The following is a 16,913-nucleotide window of genomic DNA, read 5'->3' on the forward strand; positions in this document are numbered from 1 at the left end:
GAATAAAATTGTTCATGTAAGGAGTTAGTGCTGAATAGCTATTATACTTTAAATTCATACCATAACTTATTTTGTGATAGCTTCCTCATGTAGACAAGCCTCAATATCTTTTTCAGTTAATGAAATTATTCATTCAAACATCCTACAAGAACAAATGAATGTAATTCAGTCCCAATATTTGCACTTGAAGCACCCTCATAATAATGTTGTCTCTTTTCCTCCCATGAAAATGTTAACCTAAACCACTTACAGTAAGTCATGATGTTGCAGACAAACACAATTTCTTCATCCAGAAAAAGGTTTCATAATGTTGGGTTTTTTATTTATTTTTAATTTTGCTAATTACTTAACTATACAGTTTTTCCCCCAAGAGCACTCAAAGGTTCATGAAGGAAATTTTGATTACAATTTGAATGTCACCTTGCTTTATCACACAGACCACCTACCAAATGAAATTGGTAATTCCAAGTTCGAATACAAAGGCAGTGAAACTATCTGCAAAATCAGTATTCTTCCCCTCTAAAGAATTAACAACCTATTACACTGTCAGAATATTTTAAAACCAGGTGTGCAAAGGTATTCAGTTATATATGCTTTGCATTTTCACTTATTTCCAGAGACTTTTGTATATTTTAAATAGAACAACAGAAGTCTCAGTGGGTTCTCTACACTCTATTCTTCTTAACAGCAGCAGTTCGTTAATGTTATTTCTCCATTCATAGTAAACAGGGACACGAGTTCTTCATTGTCTTTACAAATTAAAGATAGGGAAGTTCTGCAACATTGTTAAAATTTGCTTTAAGAATACATCCATTCAGTATACCTTTAAAAAAACCCAAACCACAAATCAGCCGAAAAGCATCAACTAAGTATTTGAAAAAGCACAACCACAGCTGAGAACATAAATACACTCTAGATCACTCCTCCAGGGAAAAGTTTCAAGGAACAGATGGGCTTTACACCATTGCCTCGAGTTAAACAGGCTCAGTCAGGTTTTGACACAGACCCACAGAAGGAAGCAAATTCCAAGTGCAAGAACCTCTGGTGAAAATGTTCTGCTTCCATCAGCCAGATGTTGAACCTGCAGGGTTGAACCCAAGAAAACATTCATAGATTTCAGTTGTCATGCAAGTGTAGAGGGAAATTCTCAGACAATGACTCCATGACACGATCTTTAAAGATTCACAGGAGTCTTACAATTTCTACAAAAAGTACCAAGAAAGCAAACACAGGTTTTGAAGAACAATTTTACTTCCTCTACTTTCATCAGTAATTCCAAAATTCAGAATCAGCTCCTTTACACACACATACACGTACGTGTGTGTTTGTGCATGTGCGTAAGTGTATATAGATACATAAAAATGTATCTTAAAATACCAATATTTAGACATATTCACAGCATGAGCTATATGAAGAGTAGGAATTCTACGTGAGAGTTCTGGCAATGACCATGGCAGAAACAGCAGACAACCTCATGAGAAAGGGATGGCAGGAAAATGCCACCCAAGAGAACAGGCTAACAGCAACTCAGATATCAGAAGCATCTAATCCAGGTATATTTAGGGATATCAACTAAATTCTTCTTTTTGAAACACCAGAAAATGTTCATTGAAAATAATTTGGTAGGACCCATGCATCATCATGCTGAAAACAGACAGCCCATACTCTAAACACTACATGTTACTTTGGTTTAAAAACTTAGATAATAGTTTGAAACCTATGAAGCCTCAGAACTTGTGACTTGTTCATACAATAAAAACCAACCCTCTTCTCTCTCCTGCAATCAATAATAGTCTCACAAATGTATACACTCTATCCTGAAATATGTCAAGTCCAGTCCATCACTAAGTCATCACAATATAATCAGAATTTAAAATACAGAGAAATTACAGAACCAATGAATCTTCTTCACTGTTCCTGCAGGGAACCTTACCAGGCAGCATCTCTCCCAAACTACTCAGACTCAAACTAGTTTTCATGTTACTTTTAGTTCCCATTTCTTCCACTGGGAAGCTGCAAGCATTTCTGTAGCTGCTATCTGGGCCCCAGCATAATTGTAGGGAGAGAAATAGAAACAAGCCACGAACTAAAGTCTTCTGCTGAAAACTCTGCTTCTCATGCAGTGTTAATTTGATCCCTCAGTGCCTATCACTTGTGATACAGCTTTTTACAACATGATCAGAGAGTATTTCTTCAAGGTACTTAACTTTTCAATGTATGTGAGAGACAAGAGATGGAGCACAGAACTGCAAAAAGACAGATGACAATCTTGCATTTAAGAAAATCCGAAACAGATTTTCAGTATAACAAGGAACAGAATTATCATAATGTATACATACAACAAGACTACATTAAGGTTGGAACAGGCAACTTCTGGTGCTTAACTCTGCAACTTTAATATTCTTATTACTTCCACACATAATTTTAAAAGTATTATTTAATCCGTCTTGCACTGCAGTTGCCTAAACTCCCAGGAATATAAACAGGCACTGTGCCATCGAACGATGGCATGCTAAACCTCAGTAAGAGAAACATCATTATTAGTAAGTTGAAACACATTAATATGATTCCATATGCATATCCAATTCAGTTACAAGAAAGCAGTTTTACTAAACAAAAATTGAAGCATTGGTGAAATACCTCTGCAGTAAAATTCTATTCTATATCAATAATTCTTTTTTCAGTATTACCACCAACTACCTTTTGTAGTTTAAGTTTTCCACTTTGAAGCATATAGGACACTTCTATAGTATTTTCTTGAAACACTTATTTTAAGTGTTTCACTTCTCATTCATTAGTTTATGACGAGTTTACAAATTATCTTCTGTTTTTCACAATGCATTTTTAGGTGAACACAGTGGAGATGCTCATTCAGTGACATAAATGCAACTTACTGGAAAACATAAAAGATGATTTCTCAAACACTGGATCAATCTTCAATTTCAGATAATTTATGAAGAGGATACTTATCTTGAACTAACAATACTTGTATATGTTGTAAAAACGTGCTGTTTAATTAACTAGACATCTCTTTATCTCTACAAATTCTGATAAAATGAAATAGTAATTTCATTGAAAACAAGCCAAATTAAAGAGTAAAATAATTGTTTAATTCTTTTTGTACTGATGCTGATTCTACTGTATGCAGAAAAATGCAACTTTAAATTCCAAACTAGCAGATGTTTTTCATAGAATTTTAAATAGCAGCAAACTGACAGAAAAGACAAACGCTTTTTTTTTTAAACAAATGAGAATGATTAAGCAGTGATAAAAGAACTTGTACTGTGAAGTAAATGCAAAAACAACTTTAGAAGAGTTTTAACAAAATCAGAAATATACTAAAAACAAATGAATTCATAAGTGTTTTATGACATTCACTGTTGTACCAGTATACTCACACATCACATAAGAAAATACACAATATAACCTGAAAAATAAATTCTGCACTGGCTATACCATTGCACAAATTCTGCAGGAAAATAATTCTGGAGGGGAAAATATTTTTATGAGTTTACATACTTTCTTTTTGTTTCATACTTCATTCTCCACCATTACTAAAAGATTAAAGGGGCATAAAATAGAACCGAAAATAGAAGAACAAATATAGTGTAATAAAAAGTGAAATATAATTACAATGGTCTTTGGTATTTGCAGGTACATCCCCAAAAGGCAATCAACACCTATAAAAACACATACACTTCAAATTAATACAGAGTAAAATTTTACAGGCCCTGATGCTCACATGCTTAGTTTCATTTACTAAAGTAGCCCTTCAAAGCAATGAAATCAGTGACAGTGTGCAAGACTGAGGGTATAATTAAGGTCTTTCTAAGAGGTGCCACCATTATGGCCATTCACTTAAATATTATACGTAACAGTGACAGGAAATTTTTGCACTGTTTAACACTGGTGTCAATCCATGTTGCCTTTTTATACTAATTAATATACTAATTAATCAGGGACAGAACAATCATACCCTACTATAACACTAATTTTATTTTTTATTTTTTAATTAAAAAACCTCAGCAAAACAAGACAGTTTTTGTAGCAAGATTTCAAGGTATTTTACTTGGAGGAAAGACGACTATCAGTCCATACACAGCAGGGGCCACTTGCGGTAATTTCTGTCCTAATCCTGATATCAGTCAAGTAACTCTAGGTTCTGAGTGGTCTTTAAACCTCAGACCTCCCAGGCATGGCCATCTGACATAGCATATTGCACCTGAAGAACTATCCAACTTTGTAAAGAGAGTTAGGGCCATCATGAGGTTAACCCCCGCCACGTCCCAACAATGTTTTTCTCCCTTTTGCACTCTATGAATTACTGCTCCTTCCCGTTCACATCTGAATGAGGATACAAAGCAGTTATGAAAACTGAATTTGGTTTTAAAGTGGAAATCTCCTTTCCGGAAGTAGATTTATTATGAAGCTATGATAATGTACAAATAAATAGTAAGAAATACAATGCACACAAGGCTTAAAAGAGTCCAGAAAGACAACCTCTTTTGAAGTGGTCAATTCACAAAAATCATAAGACAACTGCAAATTCTACAAATCATTTAGCCCAAAACAGAAATGTAAAAACCTTTCATGACATGAAAGGCAACAAACATGAACAGAAACACAAGAAGAGAAGAAACCCCAATAATCACCCATGGTTCCTTTTAAGGGTTTTCCCTATGGCTGGCTCACAAATCAACTGACCTCCAAAGACCAGAGGGACAAGCAAGGACATAACCTAGATAAGCAATGCAAGCTATAATTTGTTGGGTGGCTATTATTCTAGCCTGATCTGATGGGACTTTGGAATTCCTCAAAGAGAAGTAGTTTTGTCACCACTTTGTCACTTGTACTGCAAAGAAACGTAACGGCAGCTGGCAGTACTGTGGCACCCTCTGTGCTCCACTAAAAGGCAGGGCCCCAAGATGAGAGCCGTTATTACCTAAGCAAAGGTCAGCAGCCACAAACCCTCTGCTTCCAAAAAGACTGAGAATTAACAGAGAGAGGACACTGCAGTTTGCTAGGAAGAGCAGGGGTGCTGGAAGAACTTCCTGGGAATAGCATGGAGGGGGGACGCTTTTAAACATACAAATCTTTAAATCCCGTTGAAGCAAACTTTCTACCTGTAATTGTTAGCTAGGGCAAGAAAAAATTGATGTTGCTAAGCATATATTTATGAATACACACACACACGATTTTTTAATTAAGCAATAATCTGAGTTGTCTGTCCTTGTGCACTCTCAAAGAGCAACATGGCCCCTGGATTCTGTGGATAAATACCCTGGGAAACAGACAAGAGTGAATGGCTGAAACATGTTATAATGAGGATTTTACTTCATTATTTCCCTGAAAATATTTGCTTTCAATTTCCCAAAATATTTGAACGGCAATACTATTTCAGAAACAAAACTTCCAAATCCATAGAGATTACTACAGTCACATTTTAACAGACAACATTGCTGTACTAGAGACTGCTCAGCAGCCACCAGCAGAGATAAGAAAGTGATTTTGTTCCACAGTGGAACAAGATTTTATTCTTTTTTTTTTTTTTAATGGATTGCACTGAGGGGGAGGTTGGGGACAGGGGGCAGAATGGGGTGGTGCAAAATAGATGGTTTGCTTGCTGATGAAGGGATTTCAGAAAAGGAGGGATGCACATAGAAAAAAGGAAGGGGAAGATTACTCCTACTTCATTATTGAAAAACAGGAGAGAACAAAACTTACTCCTTTTACCCTTTCAAACACATATTTGAGATTACTGATGTGGGATTGGCTCATTTTTCCTGGACAGCATTAAAGAATAGCTGGAAAGAAAACCTATGCAGTAACAACTGACAAGCGATAGTCAGGGACTTTTACATTCTTTTTCATCTGATTGTTGGCACAATAACTATTGACAAAGCAACCATTTTTCTAGTCCAAGAAGAAAAAAACAACAGAAAACAAGCATTTCTTTGAATATAATACATATACACATTATACCAAGAGCTATGCAATTCTTTTCCTACTTAGAATAATGTTTAATGCACATAAATGATTTCTCTTTCCGTATACTAACAGGGTGACATCACACTGGATGACAGAACATGGATCAAGGTTATGTGGGCCAACTACACTTATGAACAATAAATTCCTGATTACCAACTGGGTCATTCCTCTTAGCAGGGTAGCTGCTTAGGGGAAGCAGACCAGTACAGAAAATGCAGACCAGTCAGTACAGAAAATTCTACTACTGGGAATCCCAGTCCCAGAGATTTTTCTTATGGAAACATGACAAAGAATTTAATGAAGGCTGTTCATACCACTGATCCTTGAGAAATGGGTGGCTGACAGAGCAAAGCAATACCATAGCAAAGCAGCCATGTAATCAAATATTTCTTTTGTTATGCAGGGTTGTAGATCAATGTTTTTCCTCAAAAATCTTGAGATGAGCTAGTAAGCTCACTTACAAAAAAGAACAATGTTCCTTCTGAACAGGTCAGAAAATTCATATCAAAGCAAGGCATAAAGTACCATCATTTTACTCCCTCCTTATTTACCCATTTTCAGATTAGTGCATTGAATGCCCAAAACTGAAAACGACACATTAAAAAGAGTTCGGTTACAGCAAAGGTTATCACATTTTCTTAATGCTTTCTTGTCCAAAAGCAATTTGGTTTTTCTACTTTTAAGGCCATTATACTCAGGATCAGACCAGGTAAGAAGATTTGATGCTAAGAGTTTCAAGCTGTCTGCTATGTTTCGGGTTTTTCCTCCCTGCTAAACAGTATTCAAGTATGTTTACTGATTTAACAGAATTTCTTTTCAAAACAGAACTTCCAGAGCATCTTTTTAACTAATGAGGTCACAAAATCTTAGGTATAGACTGTTACAGGAATACACATAACACATAATCCTAACCCATCGTCATCAGCGTTATTAAAACTTACAATTTATTAAGTTTCAAAACATCTGGTGATATCCTGAATGTCCCAGCTTGTGAAAAATCTAGTATTTTAAAGCCTGACTCATGGAAGCCTGATACCTATTCATAAAAAGACATTTCAGTGAATCACTGTCTTCAGAAGGTTGTATTGGTCTTGCATTGGACACTTTGCAGCATTTCCAGATAATATACCCAAATTCTTGGCCTGCATTATTTCTGATGAAGACAGAGTCAGTAATCTCTCCACTTACAATGTCTAAATTAGGTTACTATAAATCACGGATTTATGACAAATGAGATAAACATTCCCAAAATACCTTTTGGCAAAATGCTTTTGGACTGCAATTTTGCCAGATTTTTATTTGTCTGCAAAATTGTCAGTCTGTAGTGTACAGAGACACGATTTAGGTTCTGTCATGCGACACAAAAATGCTTTGATGGGTAGCTCTTTCCATTTGTATAGGTTGTGCATATCAGTGACTCTCCAACTTCTTTTTATTTGGGCTCATGAACTTCCATACAGGCAACTCTTAAAAATCTGTGGGTTTTGGTATAATATTTCTGGAGCTTTTCATTCTGTCACCTACGAGGTAGGCAACAGAATTCTGTAATACCCCGCTTCAAACTACATTTGCCCAATTTTAAAGACAATATTGAAAGAACGGCTTTTTACAGGTTAAGATTACTGGCTTGGATTTATTTCTACACAAAGTATTTATCTGATTCCTCAAAACATGGTAAAATAAAACTTCAAAGCTTCAGTTAGTTTCTGAAGTTGGATTTAACACATCCTATTGCTTTATTACAAGGAGACCACAACTCCCAGTGGTGCAATGCTACCGGTAAGAACTATCTAATAAGGATGATGCCCAAATTGGCTGGGGTTGCATAAACCAATACTACAAAACTGTTTTCACTTCTATGTGCTGAAGCTTGCAAGATTTTATAAACCAAATAAAAATGATTTACAAACAGAAAGCAAATGATTAACAGTGTACTTCATTTTTATTTTTATAATGCAGAGCAGAAAAGAGCAAGTGATGCTAATCTGAGGAAACAATTTCGTAGTGTGTCAAAAGTATGATTTCTATTAGAAATGCACAAATTATGCCACACAGTGCTTCCAAATTCACAGAAAAAGTATTATAAAAGTGAAGTCCTGCTGTGTTAAATATGCCACACAATTTTTGTTCTGATAACAGCTATTTAGGTTAGGGCGTGACTTTTCTCTGATATAGCTGTGCTAGTACAACCCCTAGTGTGGACACAGTTTACTGCCATGAAGGCATTGTACCCGTGTAACTTAGAAAGCTTTTTCCTGAGAAGGAAAAGTATTGAGTAAGGCCCTGTTATTTCAGCACAGCTACATCCACAATGGGAGGGCTGAGAGAGAAAAAGAGAGGGCAGTAGGTTACGCTACTTTACAACATACTCGGCCAGATGAACAGATGCAGTTTTTGTGCAGAGAAACTGTGTGGTATATGTCTTTCCCCCACCTCCCTTCATAATCCTAATGTTAATCAGGATCATGATGGATGATATGATAAAGCACTTATTTGATTTAAATGGTAACATTGCTCATTGCTTTTTAATTTTTATTCTAAGAAATATTGATGTCAAGCATTAATAACAGGTAGTCATACAAAAGTGCCAATATTTGTTATTAGTCTTAACTGAGTAATAAAGATAGGAAGAGAGATACTAGAATAAAAGAGAGTAAGACCCAAGATATGTACTCCCTTTAATTTTCCTAAATTATATAAATTCCATTTTGAAGAACTTTATAAATATCAGTGTATGATAAATACATATCTGTATTGCTGACATACATGTGTCTGATGATTCTAAATTGTACATATGGGATTTCTGCCTATTCTGACACACCTGAACTTTAATCCCTTTCTAAAAGTCACTAAATATGAACTAAAATACACCTTCAAAACTAAAATTTATCCACAGCACAAAACCAGAAAAATGCACCATTTAATATTGAATAGCATGAAAATATTCATATATTATTGTCTCTCTACATTTAAAAAATAAATATGTATTTATTATGAACAGATGGTGTCCAAGGAAGGTATCAACTCTCTCTCTTAGCCAGAAGGTCAGGTCATGGCTGAGAGACCAAAGAACAATTACTGTTTGCTATTCACTGCCATATAAGATGAAACATTTTAGGTTTTTCTTTAAATACAAAGCTAGATGGGATTGAGCTGTTTTCATTTCATTTAAATGAAATAATTTGCAATGACTTACTAACATTTATTAAAATTTGATTTAAAAACCAAAAAAACCCTACCAACCAAAAAAAAAGTACACACACTCTTTTTGGTTGCATTTTAACATATTAAATCATATTATATTAAGACCTATACAGAACTTTCTTGGTTACTAGAGCCACAGCTACAAAACAACTGCTAGATGCTGAGCCTGAGAATTTCAAAATGAGTTTGTTTTCCGTTTTTTAAGGAACCAACAATCATATTTGAACAATATAATTACATTACGTAATTATTAATTAGTATAATAATCTTTGCTGATAGGAACTCCCCCCCCCATCATTTCACTTTAATTATATCAAATTATAAATCACCACATTTTGGTGTATTCATTCCCGCACTGAATAAAATACCAGTATGTCAGTATATCAGGTTAAAATATTTTGTTAAATTTTGCAATTTGTTCAAAAGGCAATCCTGAAGCAAGTTGGAGAACAGGATTTAAAATCCAAGATACTTCTTCAAATATCTTATTAAACACATCCTGTTTTATTTGTATGCCAAGATTATGCCAACTCTCTTATCTGTGATATCTGTCAAGACACAGACGACAAGCCTGTTTTTTGTTTTTTAAAGTGTCCTTAGGCCTAAGGGATGCAGGAGTTAAAAAAAAAAAAGCCAACCCTGGAAAACAAAATGCTTTAAGGCCCCTGTTTTTCTGCACTGTATGATTTTTCTATACATATTGAAGAGTTATTTTAGCTAATAAACTTCTCTTTTGGATTTTACATATCTTTTGATAATAATTTGAATTAATATTGCTTCCAGCCTAAGCTTGTACTTTATTAAGTTAATAAATTTTTTGTCCTACATGAAGATTTTGGAGAACTGGTAAATAGAAATATAATTTGAGAAATACTGCATTTTTCCCTACGTATATTCTTACGCAGGGACCGATTTGTTCACTTATTTACAAGAAAAAGAATGATTTAAAACCTGTTGGATAGGCTGCTCTAATAACAAAATGCATATAAAAAAATTTATCCTTATGCGCATCTTACACATTTGTGTATTCAGAAAACATCCACTCTCATGTGCACATCACAACTTATGAAGGAATAACTGGAAGTTTGAATACCTAGAGAAAAAACGGATTGAACCTCAACAAAAAGGGCACGTCAAAAGATGTAGATTACACCTGTTCAAGCTGTTTGCCAAGTATGTCGCAGGTTACTCAAATAATCTTTCTCACTGCTTGGGATGTTTTCTCACAGACTACTTGTAAGGCATATACTGGTTTTTGTATTATTATAAAACACAGGTTTAGATAATCAACAATTAATGCCTAGTGGAATTTTTATATAGTTATTTTTTCTAGAAGGTTATTTTTTGGGGTTTTTTTTTTGTTGTTTGGTTGGTTGGTTGGTTTTTTTTTTTAAAAAACTTTTCTATGAATCCCAGCATTCATTAACCTTGAATCTTTAAAAAAAATGGAAGATAAATGATTTTCATTTTTGGTATAGTATAGCTTATACTTAGAGTCTTCAATGTTTTGTCAGGCTGCATGTATACGTAATTATGTGTGGATTTATTTGTGAGAAAAAGTGTATAAACATATGTATACAGTACATACAATTTAAGTACATTGTATGAATACATATGATAGAGTAATCATATATGAAAGCATGGGATGAGTATTACGTAAAACTGAACATACTAGGGCTGAAAACAAATAAATACCTCTTGGTTATCTTATTCTTAACAGTAACAGCTGGCTTGTTGCCATTAATTTAGAAACCATTTAACAGTAATAAATGACCACTATTAGAAAAACGAATCATTCCAGCTTCCAAAATAACCCTACTTAGGCTTCTAATAACTGCAAAGTTATAGCAGTATTATCTCTTACCTGGTCCTTAATTTCAAGCTCCCTTATAGTTTTTGTTCTGTACTCTCTGAGCTCCTTTTCTGCCTCATCCTTCTTCATTTTGGTTTGATTCAACTGATAGCGCATTTCTCCACACACCTGTTAGATTATACAGACATGATCTGTAGCTTGAAGAATCCATAGCCCGGAGTTTGCAATTAGATCTTTTGGTGCCCTCTAGAGGTAATTTAAATGCAACATATTTTAATTAACACATATTTTAAGACTACATATGGTAAATGTTTTTTATATAAAAAGGTGGATCTGAATTCTCTATATAGTCATTGACTTTGAAATATGCAGTGCCTTCTAGATTCAATTATATTTGGATCAAGGTTTTGCTAAGTATAAATATTTATGTTGTAAATATACATGCTACTAAATACAGTTAAACTACAGTTGCTGGTTTTTATACTCGTCTCCCATTCTCTCTACAATCCCAAGAAAGTCTACGTCAACACTTTCAAAACCTAGAAGTAAAGGATCTATCACACCCCTGTATATGGGCGTAGTTTCTTATCTTGCCAACTTTCCATTGTTATGAAAGAAAATGTTTAGATGTTAATACAGTAATTTTCAAAGTTAGATCAGAGCATTAGAGACTTACTACAAACTGAAGATAAATTCTTTATAAACAATGCCTAATTCAAATATATGCATGAGTCAGAAGAAAGGTATCAAAGCAAAATTTAAAGAAATCTTGCATCGCTTCCACAAAGGCAACAATTATTGTCTGCTGTTGGGATGTTCATTATGTTACCTCCTCATTCCTTTCCACCTGAAGGCAGCTCAACTTCAGAGGGTCTGGCAAGGGGTTAGGAGAAAGAAAAAAAAAACAAACCAAACCCCATACCAATCCCTCCCACGTAACTTTCACTACTGCTGTGCAGGGATATTATCCTCCCATTTCCCCATCTAAGACTTTTAAAGGATTCTATTTGATCTTATCTGTTGGGAATGGAGAATGATGGTGGATAAGCTGTCCCCTTTTTGCCCTTATCCTATGCAATCACCTCCAATTTGTCCCTGTTCATTTCACCTTAATTAACCAAACATAAATACATGCACATTCCTTAACGAGAATGCAAATGTGTTCACTCGCAGCTAGCTACTCTTAGAGAACTTTCTTTTCAACTCACTCTGCTTCCCTGCCCCACTTATATTCTTTCACCAGACTTCCTTCCTAGATGCGCATGTTTAATTTGCTGCTACAGTCCTCTGTGCTTCTCAGCAATCTCCTCACACACATTCTAGAACCCAAATAAATTTCTATTTCTCAGTCTCATACCTCTTCTCATTTTCACTACTTTTTTTTTCTTCTTAAAAAAAAAGGTAGGATAGAAGTAAATACACATACTGCAATCAAATCACCTTAGGAAAAACCAAAACCAACTATCATAACTTTAAGAAGCAGCATCACTTATAAATTCAAAGGACAGCTTGTGACCTTAGCCCTCTTGCAAATAACGCAAGGTAGCAAATGCTCTGAAAACTGACAAAGTTCTAAAGCATTATCTTTTTTTAATACTGAAGTATCATATGCAACTAAAAAATCCTAACATGCAACTGCATGGATTGCCAACCCTGTCTTTCTGCCTCCTCTTTTCTTTGTATGAATGATGTAACGAAGTGTGATATGCCACTTCCTCCAAGCAAAATAATAATAATAAAAAAAAATAAATACAGTCATCCTTGCCTTCAGCTCCCCCATACATCATACAAAATGAATAACGCAGGAGAATCAGCAGATGGTGCTGTCTTAATAATGGATTTTTCAGTCTCCTCGTAGTTCAGAATGAAAGAAAAAGATTCTCACTCCAAGCTTTTTTCCTCTGACTTCTGGTGCATGCAGAAAAAAATAATTCAGATAAATGACAAAAGGAAAAGTGTTGCTATTTGTGGTTTTTAATAATGGCAAACTAAGTTTGGAAACAAGGAGTCAGATTCACAAGCAGACACAGATGTCACTCACATAGTCAATGAAAAAGGTCAGGGTGATGCACATAGTCCTGACAGCTCAACAGTCAGGACCTTCCTCCAGGATGTTTGAGACTTCTCAATTCAGAACAGGGACACAAATGCAGTTTTCCAATCTCTCAGGACAGTGCAATAAAAACTCAGCACAGACTACTGCAAGATGGCCACCTATTCAACTTAGTATTGATTAACATTAACTGAAGCAGGGACTGGAACTACAGTGTCACCTCTCATGGGAGACTGCTTCTAATCAGTAGGCTATAAAACTGTTCTTTCCAAACCAATGGATATTTATACCTACTGCCTTTTTTTCCCCCCACGTCCCCCGTAAGTGGTGCTAGTCATCTGTGAATCCAGTCTGAAAAACCAAAAGTGTGTTTCAGAAATGGTAAATTAAACCATTTTGACATTCTTAAAATGCTCCCTCATTTGTTTTTCAGCTGAAATTGAATTAAATTTTCTAATAAATTTGGATAACTTTTTACTGTAAATTTTCTGCAATACTTTCACATATTTCTACCAGCAGGGGCAGCAGAGGAAGACAGGAACTGATGAAAACCTCTCCAGAAGTGTCTAGAGGCCTAAAGAATGAATTGCTTGCCAAAACTTTGCAGTTAACAACTGCGGAGGTAGGATTGGCCCTAGGATTATTGGTAAGGTATATAGACATTTCAAGAGGCTGTAATAAAATTGAATTCTCAGATTGTCTATTCTATAGAAATTTAGCATCCCCTTTTCTTCATGAAGTTGAAGTTATTTCTGTAACAAGCGAATGATGAAACTAAGCTAATAAAAATAATCACTTTAACAATGTGTCATCCCCCAGCAAAAACTTTGAATGGCAATTGTTTTTTTCTCTTTCTCATGTTACGACTCACATTAAGGCTCTACTAGGTTGAGAAACATGTATAAAATAAAGCACCCAGAAGTGATACACATAAGAATTATAGCTTAATATCTACCTATTTAACTGGAAAAAAGATCTCTTTGTAGAAGGCATACAGTCAACATCAATGAGTACACCACATACCAATTCTACAGGAAAGTACTTGAAAAAAAACAGTGATTTGATACAGCTCCCTCTATTTTAGCACTGCATATCCCAGAGGTAGCAATTACAGGACAGGGTTGAATACTATGGTGTCTCATTCACGTCAAATGCAATATAAATGAAACACTGGATTGCAGTTTTACATAGCGATTTGCATAGTCTGCGAGGTAGAAAGCTTACCCTTTTGCATCTCAAGGTGACTTGGCAAACTGAAAAAGTTACGTTTATACTTGTAAAACTGTGTCTTGGATTTTCAGATGAAGTTTACGTTTATCACATGTTCGTTACCAATAGAGAGGAAAATGCAGAAACAAAAACCAAGCCCAATACTCATTTATAAATGTGCCTACCTTATTCATCTCCATTTCATGAGATGCAAGCTGATGTTGTGATTCTTCTAACTGGTTAAGTAGAGAGTTCTTTTCCCTTGTAATTCTCTCTACCTGAGCCTCCAACATTGCCCCATTTTCAGACATGGCCGTCACCTGCAAAAAGCCCAAGAAAACTGTAATGACGCAATTTGACCAATGACACATCTAAATCTTGTGGGACCTTCTCCTTGAAAGCAACTGTAGTTATGTAGCCAAAATATGTAACATTAAAAAAAAAATATAAAAAAATTATATACAATAAAAATGTATAATAAAATATATCTAAAATATAGCAGAATATGGCTAAATGATTTTAACAATAGGTTCACTATTTTGAATTAATTTATCATACAGCAGTTTATTTAAAACTTTTCCATCAACCGGACTAGTCTCCAGGACTTGTTAGTATGGACAAAGTGTCAGAAGCAGCTGGTTGCATTAGTCTTGCAGCTGTAAGAGTACTATTTAACACCTTCTTATCCATCCTTATGTAGATTGATTTAAACCAAATCACGTTCCCCCAGGTAAAGAAAACCATTGCAACTACAGATCTTACGTTAATTTTCAAGTTCAGAAAACATTTCAGCACTACAGATCAAAGCATGTTGTTGTACAAAAACCATATTGGAATAGTATGTTAAAAATTCTAATGTAATTCAGATGAAATGTAATTCAGATCAAATTTTGCTGAATGGTAAAAAAATTTAACAATAAAACAGAGACAGTGACCCTTGAGCTATTTAGCCTGGAAGCCTACTAATATAAGTGGAAATAATGGTGTCTGACAGTTCTAGGTTAACTTAGAGGAATTCAAAGCCAAACCTAGAGAATTATATATTCATAACTATTTTTCACTCATTATACATCCACCTGATTTATGCATCATGCCAATTCTCCCCTTCAAACAAATCTCTTCATAAAGTAAGCAATAAAATATTCATATGGAGGTTGACTTGATGCACAGTATACCATTTCTACCATTTCATTTTCCTGAAACATAAAAGTAATTAATCGTATGTAGACATAAATCATGCATATAGACCATAGTTTTCTACAAAGTCATCCCATACCTTTAATTACCAAGCATGACATCATCATATTGTCACTATATGTTGTTTAATGTGTATGCAGGATTTAAAAGAAGGACTACAACTACTCAAAGTGGGAATCAGTTCCAGTAAAACACATCTCAGTGGGTGACGAAATACTAAGTGATGTGGTACCAGCCAGACCAGGTATCCTCAGGGTATTCAGCTCCCTGAGCTGGAAGACAAGGATGGAGAGCAAAATAAACTCCCCATGATCCAGGAGGAAGCAGTTAACGACCTGCTATGCCACTCACAAGTCTATGGGGCCTGACGGCATCCACTCAAGGGTGCTGAAGGAGCTGGCGGAGGAGCTTGCCAAGCCACTCTCCATCATTTATCAACAGTCCTGGTTAACAGGAGAGGTCCTGGACAACTGGAGGCTTGCGAACTTGACACCCATCTACAAGAAGGGCCAGAAGGAGGATCCGGGGAACTACAGCCCTGTCAGCCTGACCTCGGTGCCGGGGAAGATTATGGAGAGGTTCATCTTGAGGGCGCTCACGGGGCACGTGCAGGACAACCAAGGGATCAGGCCCAGCCAGCACGGGTTCATGAAGGGCAGGTCCTGCTTGACCAACCTGATCTCCTTCTACGAGCAGGTGACCCGCCTAGTGGGTGAGGGAAAGGCTGTTGATGTTGTCTACAGGGACTTTAGTAAAGCCTTCGACACTGTCTCCCACAGTATTCCTCTGGAAAAGCTGGTGGCTCATGGCTTAGAGAGGTGCACTCTTTGCTGGGTAAAAAACTGTCTGGATGGCCGAGCCCAGAGAGTGGTAGTGAAAGGAATGAAATCCAGTTGGTGGCCGGTCACAAGTGGAGTCCCCCAGGGCTCAGTTTTGGGGACGGTCTTGTTTAATGTCTTTATCAATGATCTGGATGAGGGGATTGAGTGCTCCCTCAGCAAGGTTGCAGATGACACCAAGTTGGGCGGGAGTGTTGATCTGCTTGAGGGTAGGAAGGCTCTGCAGAGGGATCTGGACAGGCTGGATCGATGGGCCGAGGCCAATTGTATGAGGTTCAACAAGGCCAAGTGCCGGGTCCTGCACTTTGGTCACAACAACCCCATGCAACGCTACAGGCTTGGGGACGAGTGGCTGGAAAGCTCCCCCGCAGAAAAGGACCTGGGGGTGTTGATTGACAGCCAGCTGAAGATGAGCCAGCAGTGTGCCCAGGTGGCCAAGAAGGCCAACAGCATCCTAGCCTGTATCAGAAACAGTGTGGCCAGCACGAGCAGGGAGGTGATGGTGCCCCTGTACTCGGTGCTGGTGAGGCTGTACGTCGACTACTGTGTTCAGTTTTGGGCCCCTCACTACAAGAAAGACATGGAGGTGCTGGAGCGTGTCCAGAGAAGG

The 16,913-nt window shown here is 36.3% G+C and overlaps 1 protein-coding gene across 1 annotated transcript in view; it reads right to left on the reverse strand.

Annotated features, from left to right (window-relative positions):
- SDCCAG8 (SHH signaling and ciliogenesis regulator SDCCAG8) overlaps positions 1-16,913 on the reverse strand; it is a 114,259-nt gene that overhangs the window by 66,464 nt on the left and 30,882 nt on the right. The window contains exons 11-12 of the mRNA XM_059835129.1: positions 14,453-14,587; positions 11,057-11,173 (exon numbers count right to left, since the gene is read on the reverse strand). Coding sequence (XP_059691112.1) covers positions 11,057-11,173; positions 14,453-14,587 — 252 coding nt within the window. The remainder of the gene's footprint in view (positions 1-11,056; positions 11,174-14,452; positions 14,588-16,913) is intronic.

Source organism: Gavia stellata, chromosome 2, assembly GCF_030936135.1.
Source record: "Gavia stellata isolate bGavSte3 chromosome 2, bGavSte3.hap2, whole genome shotgun sequence".
Classification (NCBI taxonomy): Eukaryota; Metazoa; Chordata; class Aves; order Gaviiformes; family Gaviidae; genus Gavia; species Gavia stellata.